Here is an 11,147-nt window from a genome sequence, read left to right as displayed (position 1 = left end):
AGATGAAATATTGTGATAGTAGACATCATCTACTAAAGCTTCTAATCCAGGTAGGTGTATATACCCGACCGCAACTGATTTGAGATCGGGGCCTAGTTGTTGATTGATAGATCGTGGTCAAATTGTAGTGGGTTTAGATTAGCTACTGAACCAAGTCCTGTTTTAGATTTCACGAATCATGTCTCTTTCATAGGAATGAATTTGATATTACTATATTTGAAAAGTCGATGTGAACAGAATTTCATTGTACTGTAATTTTACAAGTAACAAATACATGATGTGGAATGGTACAATAAGTACTATATATGAATATATGATGCACTAAGCATCAGACCAGGTAATGTCATAATCGCCCCAATCACCTTCAGGTATACCCAAGGATTCCCACACTGCTTTAGAGGCATCAACAATGTTATTGGGGCATGGAGGCTGATAATCGTGCTCGTCATCGCATCCCATGGTAGAGTCACACTCATCTACAACTTTAGCCTTCACACTTCTTCCATTAGCACTTATGGTGATATAGTTAAGGCACCTATCTCCTCTACTATACCATCCTGTTGAAAGAGCAACAACTGGAGTGTCATCAGAATGGTATTGGTTATCACATTCCGATGGTCCACCACCATCTCCACCCTTTTGGAAGCTATTTAGAGTTAAAACAGCCTTGGTATTACCGGTCACAGGAGGTGAACATGTGTAAGTAGTGTACATCTTGCCTTGTTTGCAGCAATCCGAGTCATTTTCAGGGTTACATTGTCATGGAGGTGGCTTTATGCCTTTGATTTTTCCGCTCGGCTGGCAACCCTGTAATCTTGCATCTAAGCAGTAAGTAAGAGTGGCATAAACCAGCAAAACTAGAAGAGATGTTCCCATGATAGAGTTCTTCATGGTTCTTGTTCTTGTGATTCTGTTGTTGTAATGTTGGTTGTGGATACAGAGATGATCAAACTGGTTTATATAGTGTATTGGTCACACAAAATGCCAATTTTCTGTTCAAGGCATGACAGTGTATTTTTATAATTTGTGACAATAATTGCTTTACTTACCTTGATGGTAAAAGCATTTGTTTTCTCTATATAGATGTGTAAATTAGATTTTTGTGTGTCAACTTGATGGATTAGTTTATTGTCTTGGATTCTCTTGTTTCTGAAAACAGTTTTGTATTTTTCTGTAGACATAGAACAACAGATTGTTTCATCAAGTTACTATGAAGTATTCTAGCATCTGTATGACTAAAGTCTTCATTTTGTTATGATCATCCTTTCCCGACCCCACTTGTGGGATTAAACTGTATGTTGTCACATCCTCCCATGTGACATCAGTTATGATAGTCGGTCGATATAGGAGACTAAGACTAATTTAAAGGTGAGAATGATCAACTAATGTTCTCCATGCATACTGCTCCATTTGCCTGTTGGAAGAGAACATTTACTGCAGTAACATAAGAATTACGCCTTCAATTCATTAAATTTCGATAGTTCATGAACTATCAGAAATCGTTTTTGATCTGTTTTATGATTTTCCACCTGACTAATTTTGCAACTTCTCTCATAAATGGATTAGTGAACTAGTTGGAACTATAGGTTTCTCAGGTTTATGATGAGGTTTCAAGGATGCTAATATGACCACATGAAGTATTAGTACATTCTATTGTTCAATGAGCTTATATTTATTCTTGATATCAAAATCAATGATTACAATTAACACAAACAAATACAACAGCAAATTCTGACTCAGACCAACTCCTAGAGTTAAAACATACTGCATTTGGGACTGATGAATTCCACCTTATTTTTAACTTCAAATCAGCAAATGTTTTTTTATTAACTGTAGTAGGTTAGTTTAGCTACATAACCAAGTCCTGTTTTAGCTTTCACTGATAAGAGAGAATGTCTCTTCTCTTTCATTGGCATGAATTTCATATTATGATCAGTTCAAAAGTAGTCATGAACAGAATTTCATTAATTATACTGTAATTTTACAACAACAAATTACATGAGAAACTAGATGACATAATCTGAGTACAAAGACAACCATCATATGCAAACAGATACCATCAATACTATATATGATGCACTAAGCATCAGACCATGTAATGTCATAATCACCCCAATCACCTTCAGGTATACCCAAGGCTTTCCACACTGCTTTAGAGGCATCAACAACGTTATTGGGGCATGGAGGCTGATAATCGTGTTCGTCATCACATCCCATGGTAGAGTCGCACTCATCTACAACTTTAGCTTTCACACTTCTTCCATTAGCACTTATGGTGATACTAGTATTGGACACGCACGTTGCGCGTATACCCCTTTTCAGTAAGCATAAGTATTTTAAAAATTTGCATCAATATATAATAAATATATTAAAAAATCAATGACATTCAATATCTGAAGTGTGGATCTTGAAGATTCTTAATCAGTGCTAAATGATTTTAATTTGAGTTTATAAGTTTAAAATTTGATATGAAATTGTCAAATTTTAATAGGTTTTAAATAGATATTATGTTTTGATATAAAAAAAACAAGTAAGTTAATTAAATACATAGATTACAGACTTAATGCCCCATATCATCAATTAACCCTTGTCCTACCACCACAATCAATATTACATTTCTAAACGAACGTCATTTGATATAATTCATCAAATTATAATATATTTTAGTTAAAAAAGTAATTCAACATTTCTTTTATATTTTGTGGAACTGTATTGTTAAAATTGTAGTTGAGAAACAAAAAGACATGATAAAAAATAATATTACGACATGTGAGTAATGAGTAATATAAATTCTAAAAAAGAAAGGGAGGGATAAACTATGGGTAAAATAACTAAAATTAAAGCAAAGAAAGTTAATATAATTTCATGAGTAAATAACCAAAAATATGACATTGTATTCATTCCTTTCTTTCTTAACATCGGTGTTGTTATCCTCCCTTCTATCTTTTGGCTGAAAGCTTCATTAAAAAAAAAATCAAACAAAGAAAGTGAAGTTGAATAGGCAGTGAATATCAAATCACTCAACATGCCAAAACTCATAAATTCATTTTTGACCTTTATAGGGTTATGAAGATATTTATTAAAATTCAATACCTAATTAGCTCTACACACAAATAACTCACATGAATCTGCATATGAAAATTCATAAATTTGACCTACTATTGACAAAATAAAATAATAATAATAATAAAAAGCAGACAAGGAATTGTACTAACAAAAAAATTATGTTAGAAGGAAATGTCACTTACCTTCATTTTTATTGACACAACTCAAATTACAGTTCTATGTGAAGCATCTCATCAATTGATTTTCTCTGTAACAAATTAAAAGTTTTATATTTAATATTAAAAAGTAACTCCAAGAAATTGAACAAATTACAAAAAATTAATTTCTCATTAAAATAATTTCCTCACCTATTAGAGCATCAAATAAGAATTAAGGAAACATAAATCAACACATGTAAACAAATTGACAATTATTTAATTTATAAATAGGCTAAGAGATGAACTTCAAAAATTTTAAACTATTTTAAAAATAATAATAACAGGAAAACGTGTCTTTAAGATAATTAAACTTTATTATATACTTTATATACTAATAGTTTACTAATAACCAATTAGATGATTTTTACAATTTCAATGTAAGGATAGGGGTAAGACTTTTCAAATTTAAAAATTAAGAGTAATTAAGTTAAGATTATAAAATAATTAGCAATTTATTTACTAATATTTAATTACTTTGATTATGATATAGTATAGGGGCAAAATAGTAATTCAACTTTTGCCTAACATTCTTCCCACTTATAATAATACTAGTATTTGGACACGCACGTTGCGCGTTTACCCCTTTTCAGTAAGCATAAGTATTTTAAAAATTTGCATCAATATATAATAAATATATTCAAAAATTAATGACATTCAATATCTGAAGTGTGGATCTTGAAGATTCTTAATCAGTACTAAATTGATTTTAATTTGAGTTTATAAGTTAAAATTTGATATGAAATTGTCAAATTTTAATAGGTTTTAAATAGATATTATGTTTTGATAAAAAAAAAACAAGTAAGTTAATTAAATAGATAGATTACAGACTTAATGCCCCATATCATCAATTAACCCTTGTCCTACCACCACAATCAATATTACATTTCTAAACGAACGTCATTTGATATAATTCATCATAATTATAATATGTTTTAGTTAAAAAAGTAATTCAACATTTCTTTTATATTTTGTGGAACTGTATTGTTAAAATTGTAGTTTAGAAACAAAAAGACATGATTAAAAATAATATTACGACATGTGAGTAATGAGTAATATAAATTCTAAAAAAGAAAGGGAGGGATAAACTATGGGTAAAATAACTAAAATAATCAACTAAAATTAAAGCAAAGAAAGTTAATATAATTTCATGCGTAAAATAACCAAAAATATGATATTGTATTCATTCCTTTCTTTCTTAACATCGGTGTTGTTATCCTCCCTTCTATCTTTTGGCTGAAAGCTTCATTAAAAGAAAAAATCAAACAAAGAAAGTGAAGTTGAATAGGCAGTGAATATCAAATCACTCAACATGCCAAAACTCATAAATTCATTTTTGACCTTTATAGGGTTATGAAGATATTTATTAAAATTCAATACTTAATTAGCTTTACACACAAATAACTCACGTGAATCTGCATATGAAAATTCATAAATTTGACCTACTATTGACAAAATAAAATAATAATAATAATAATAATAATAATAATAAAAAGCAGACAAAGAATTGTACCAACAAAAAAAATATGTTAGAAGGAAATGTCACTTACCTTCATTTGTATTGACACAACTCAAATTACAGTTCTATGTGAAGCATTTCATTAATTGATTTTCTCTATAACAAAAAATCATCTCATAAGCTATTGACATAAAATTACAAATTTTATTTTACATCAGAGATTAAAATCTGAAATATCAATCAAACATCATAAACTATATTATAAGTAAGAAGGAAAAAAAAAACTTAAAAGAACATACACAATGTAGCATCAGAAAGGATAATGTTTTTATGCTCTCTATCAAACTCTTAATAAAATAGAATGTAAAAAATAAGAAGATATACATATATGAAATGAAAAGACAAGGATCATAGTGGAGAATGTAAAGAGACAAACGTTTCTTTAGAAGATTATTAATGAATAATTATCTTTTTATTGTATTTATTTTATGTAAAAATATATATTTTAAGTACAATATGGTATGATTATTATTTAATATTTTTTTAATTAAATATTTTTATTTAATATAGGGGTAAAATGGTAATCCAACATTGTACTTTGATGCTTCCCACTTATAATAATATATGATAGTTGAGACATCTATCTCCTCCGCTGTACCATCCTGTTGAAAGAGCAACAACTGGAGTGTCATCAGAGTGGTATTGGTTATCACATCCTGATGGTCCACCGCCATCTCCACCCTTTTGGAAGCTATTCAGGGTTAAAACAGCTTTGGTATTACCAGTCACTGGAGGTGAACATTTGTAAGTGGTGTACATCTTGCCTTTTTTGCAACAATCTGAGTCGTTTTCGGTGTTACATTGTCCTGGAGGTGGCTTTATGCCTCTGATTTTGCCACTCGGCTGGCAAGCCTGTAGTCTTGCATCTAAGCAGTAAGTAAGAGTGGCAAAAACTAGCAAAACCAAAAGTGATGTTCCTACAGTAGACTTCATGGTTTTTGTTCCTCTTTTCTTAGTTAGGTGTTGTTTTGAAACGTTATTTGTGTGGAGATTGCGATGATCAAACTGCTTTATATAGTATTTCTGGTCAGACAACATGCCAATATTCTGCTCAATGCAAGGAAGTTTTCTTTTAACAAAGCATACAACTATTGAGTTTAGCAGTCAAATAGATTACTCCTAATTGTGATTTGGCTGTACTGGAATGGACATATCACATACCATATTGTACTTTCCTTGACGATCACGCCATTTTTTCTATAATCAGTAGTTATCTAGATTGGAGTGGTGAATACAAGTTTGTATCTTTCCGTAGATATTTAGGTAAGAAGAACAGACTTGTTTCATCTGGTCGCTAAACATGAACACCTGGATTTCTAGCAATCATCTTTTCAATTATATAAATAAGTAGAAATTACAGTATCGAAGAGCTTATATTCATCCCTAGTTAATATGAAAATACTATGATTGCATAGAATTGAATCCAATAAAGTTCACATATACACAGCCAAAAATGCTGTTGTGATCGAAATGATGGGGACTATAAATTACATAAGCAAGTTCTTAGACCAAGTTATAACAAACTTGACGAAAGGAAACAGACAGCTTTTGAGGCAGCAACCACATTAGCTGGTCATGGAGGCCAATCAACACCCCGCAGTTGTCACTCTCATTGAGTACACGTCTATTACACCACCCAGTTGAAATAGTCAACACTTGTGGATTGAGTAGGGAAGAAGACCTCATCCTCCTTGTTGATTCCAAATTCATCTTGAACTGTATTGTGAAAATCCGAAACTGGACAGAGACTCAAACATACAACAGCTTGCGTTTGCCTACTCTATCTTGCTTTGTCAACCCTGCAACAGTTTCTGCGACCTGGAGTACCTGTTATTACGTTCAGTTAAATCATCACCAAACTGATCTGGTGTCGTGAAGACAAACTTTACTAGAAAAAATGGCCACAAATTCAAGGTACAATCAGAATTTTTGGCTTGACTATTGATATGGACAGGACAATTTAATTCCTACGGCTGAATATAAGTTATCACAATTGAAGTGAGTCGAGGAACATGAGAGCAACCACTTAAGTAAATAATATTCTATTCTTCCATTTTCTATGACAAGGGAACCCGCAATTGCTACCCTTTGAGTGCACATAGGGAAACCCGGCTCCCATGCAATAGCTTGCAAACTGGTGCACATACGGTAAACCCCGCTCATGTGCAATAGCTCCCAAACCACACCAGAGAGATATACGCACTAGGCAAGCCCCATGATACGAGACCCATAAGGTCAACCCCCTGCTGTCGCGGGTAAGGGGTTTCAAACTTGAGACCTCCATTAGGTAAGTCCCAAACCAAACCATTAGAGTACAACAAATTTTAAAGCAACAAGATGACTACTTCGTTTATTACACAAAAAATTAGGCAGGAAATTCTAACCTCATAAAATGTAGGACAGGGAAAAAGTGATTTCCCCTATGTGTTTGTAATTCCACTCAAGGCTCCAATATTGACTTTCTCGCTATTCTCCTTGTCACCAAGGGAGTCCTTGCCACAATCTGGGCCATCACTACCATGGCCATTGTTAGCGTCAAAACCATTGGAATCACCATCACCATGTCTGTCAAGGTGGCCATCTCTTCCATCAATCTGTTGAACAATGGAACATAAATTACAATAATATGCAGAAACTGCAAAAAATATTAGTGCCGGGAATTTTACATGCAATGCTTCTGAATTATCCTTTTCTGATTGTTTCTTCGACAATGACTCGATCGCTTTAAAGACATCTGCAAATGACACCATCATTTGTTTCTTGAGCAACTCAGTTGCTTTGAAGACCTAACAAAGCCCAAAAAAATATAAAATGAAACAACTGTTTGTGTTTGGATAAACTGAAATGTTAAACTAGACATATACAGAGATCTGCAACTGCCCATACCTCTCGAATATTACTCTTCAACTCTGACTGTTCATCAGAAAGTCGTTTGAGCTCGGCACTCCTCTCCAAATTGTTCACTGGGGGATCCGATTTGGTTTTGGGCTGAGTTTTGCTTGTTATAGGAGGAGAGCTAAAGTCATCATCACTAGGATGAACTTCAGGAAGATCTCTGCATGCCACCTCGTTATCATTTGGATTTCCAGATGATTCGGGCAAATCCAAGTGAAGTTGCTCAAACTCCGTGGGAGAAATATTCTTGAACTTCAACTATACATAAAAGTAAATCAAATTAGTAGAGATGAAAGACGAAAACAGCCCCATAAAATTTTAATTTTTTACAATAAAAATTTATGTTAACATGCTGCATACACTGCATGTATACATTATTATCTATATTGTATATTGACTTTGCAATTCACCTTGTCACTTCTGATCTTGAATAACCCACCAGACAACTCATTCAAGGTCGGTTGCTTCTCAATTTTCCAATTAAGAATACGAGGCACTTTGTTGTCAACCTGGTGAGCCAACTTACCATCAGCATTAGAGCAGCACTCGTAGAACCAACACTGCAAAGCCAAAGGTAAACCCCCAAGCCTATACATCTTCAGACCCACACGCAACCTATTGTTTATGGACTCCATGATGGCTCTAAATACAAGTATACCCCAAGGGAATGTCTCATAATCCCCGCTCTCAACAATACAAAAATCAGCCTTTGTGATGAATGTGTTAATATTAGCAGTTGAGATCAAGAATGTGTGTATGAAATACAACACAGCAATCTTCACCGCATCCTCATCCGACCTCCATTTCTTTTGGAGGAAGCAGTCAACCAGTGATTGCTTGGGTACCTTTTCAAGTCCAGGAAAGTACATATCCATCAACCTATTGGTATCACTAGATTCATAACCCTTATCAGCATCACCACAACATCGCAAGCCAGTAATAATCCCCAATTCTGCCAGACCGAAACGCAACTTGGTCCCGTTCACTTTAAACCACAATTCATCCTCTCTTTCCGGGACCACCTGCCTGAGCAATAGGGCATGTATAAGCTGGTTCTGTACAACTACATGAGGCAAATCTAGAAAGTACCCGAATGTGGTTCCCCTGAAGATCTGGAGCTGTCTATCATCCAACTTGCTTTTCAACAATGTAACAGCATTACAATTTGTGTGCGAACTTACACGTGTGTGGAAATGTTTGTTTGGTGGGATGTAGAAATCCCAAGTCTGCATTCTCAAAAGATATTGATGTTAGCGAAAAACTATAACATTCATCAAGTACTGCCTATATACTCATTATTGTGAACATTGTATATACAATCAAACCTCTCTATACACCAGACCCTTTATATGGACAATCAAACTCTTGTATATAAAATCAATCTAGTAATAAGTACTATTTTATAAGAAATATAATCTTTCTAAATTTTAATGAGAATCTGGAATGTCAAAGTCTCTTGTTAAGATGAAGTTGGGACTTCCTAAAATCTACCATTTTCTCACACCCCCACCTTATCAATATTGTATTAATATTGTATTAGCCTAGTTAACTTATAATTAAAGAGATGAATATTTCAACCATTTTATTATCTTTTATAACAAAAGAAACTGATTTTTTTGTGTGTGTGTGTTTTGGGTCTTTTTGATCTATAACCACCAAAAAGAAGATCAAAACAATCTCTGTAAAACGGCAACAACAACAGGTCCAGGCAAACTAGGTGTTATAGAGTAGTTTGCTTGAACAATGAATATATACTGTAATAGTTGTGTATGCACCTTTACTGTATACAATATATATACACACACCCACACACTTCATATACAGTATATAATGCTTGTATACATTGTACGGTACACATTAAACACCACAATTCCAAGTGTAAAAGGTTGAAAAAGTACCTTCAAATTGGAGGAGCTTGGATGCTCTTCTTCGTATAGTCCATCATACACCTTTCTCTTTTTTGATGTAACAACTTCATCCCCCCGTACAGATTTACCCTTATTTTTCCCAGCAGCATTAACATCCTTCCTTTTTCCAGAAAATTCACCTTTCGTTCTAGGGGATTTCATCGCATTAGATTCAGTACCCACAATTGCTCCATCGGGAGTCATCTGAGAGCGAGTCCTTCTTCCAGTGGAGTTTTTCCGAGCAGATTTAGAGGTTGAATTCAACTTGGAATCGACAGAATCGGAACTAACTTCTACTGATAAATCATCATCAGTGAATTCATAAACAGACAAAGGATCCATTTTCGGTCTTTTCCTGCTTGCTATTCGAGTCGACTTTTCCACCATTCTCAACAAAGCCCTAAAATCAAACGGAGGATTTCGTCGCAATTGAAGCAGAAGAAGGGTTTGTGGTTAGGTTACGGTAGAGAAGTGAGACAAAAGACGATTTGTTTGTTAACATTGTACGGAGTAATATAATAATAATAAGCAAGTATAAGTAGCCAATGTGGTTGCCCAAAAATTAAAATAGCTACACTTAAAAAAAAAAAAGGTATCGATACGAGGGATAAGAGATTACTAATTTTAGCTCGTATAGAGATGACTAATTTTAGAATAAATTTCTTATTTGTTTGATTGAGATTGTAGTGGTCTATTATGGAAAAATTACAGAATATGACAAACATCTCTGTATATAAGAAAAATAGCTATATTTTATTTTTTTTCATAATATATGGATATAATTACGTAATAAATAGCAAAGTTAATTATATACAAATAAATTAATTATATATATATATATATAAAATAAATATTAAATGATAAATTTATTATTGATTACCTAATTAATTATGACAGATACATTTTACTTGATCTTTTCCTAATATTACCATCATCATTTTATTCTCTTTCATGCCTAATTAGTTCGGCTTAAAGTATTTTAATTAAATGAATAAGTGAATTTCTTTCTGGGCAATTAAGAATGTTGACATGCTTCATTTTGTATGCATGTTCTTTGTATCTTATTTAATTATATTTATGTATATTCGTATACAATTATATTTTTGTATGCATATTCATTATATTTTATTTAATTGTATTTTTATATATTAGTCTTTAACTATATTTCTGTATGCATATTCGTTGTATCTTATTTAACTATATTTATGTATATTAGTATTGCTAAATAGTAATTATTGCTCACACGGTTTAGTCTTACTTAACCATTTTTATCAAGGAATATCGATAACATTACTTTGTTCAGGATGAATTTATAATAGGATTTACTGTGGCTCCTAAAATATCACATTGGTTATAACAGGTTCTTGTTTAAAGTTAAATCCAATAAAAATAGTTGTATGCAAATAAAATCACTTTTATTCAATAATTTTATATTTACTTAAAAAGTATATTCTAAATATGTGGGTATGTATTCCTACGTATTTTTCGTTAAATTTTTTTAAATTTTTACCTTCATTTATTTTTTAGTTAACTTTTATTCCTAAGTTTTATTCCGTCATTATACAA

The 11,147-nt window shown here is 32.5% G+C and overlaps 2 protein-coding genes and 1 pseudogene across 2 annotated transcripts; all 3 read right to left on the bottom strand.

The window, feature by feature from the left end:
* Positions 1–265: 265 nt before the first annotated feature.
* On the bottom strand, positions 266–1,079 carry LOC114073922 (annotated as a pseudogene).
* A 1,000-nt stretch (positions 1,080–2,079) lies between these two features.
* LOC107025238 (putative ripening-related protein 1) lies at positions 2,080–6,070 on the bottom strand. The gene is made up of 2 exons (XM_027916057.1): positions 5,351–6,070; positions 2,080–2,284 (listed from the first exon to the last, which is right to left on the bottom strand). The coding sequence occupies exons 1-2, from the start codon at positions 5,815–5,817 to the stop codon at positions 2,080–2,082; spliced, it is 672 nt and encodes a 223-aa protein (XP_027771858.1). The 5' UTR covers positions 5,818–6,070.
* A 63-nt stretch (positions 6,071–6,133) lies between these two features.
* LOC107008074 lies at positions 6,134–10,105 on the bottom strand. Its single transcript, XM_015206980.2, has 6 exons — positions 9,573–10,105; positions 8,085–8,900; positions 7,666–7,932; positions 7,446–7,565; positions 7,164–7,373; positions 6,134–6,606 (listed from the first exon to the last, which is right to left on the bottom strand). Exons 1-5 carry the CDS (start codon positions 9,966–9,968, stop codon positions 7,200–7,202), a joined length of 1,773 nt encoding a protein of 590 aa, XP_015062466.1. The 5' UTR covers positions 9,969–10,105; the 3' UTR covers positions 6,134–6,606; positions 7,164–7,199.
* Positions 10,106–11,147: the final 1,042 nt, after the last annotated feature.

This window comes from Solanum pennellii, chromosome 1 (assembly GCF_001406875.1).
Source record: "Solanum pennellii chromosome 1, SPENNV200".
Lineage (NCBI taxonomy): Eukaryota > Viridiplantae > Streptophyta > Magnoliopsida > Solanales > Solanaceae > Solanum > Solanum pennellii.
The sequence above is the reverse complement of the archived record's forward strand: the minus strand, read 5'-3'. Positions and strand labels throughout refer to the sequence as shown.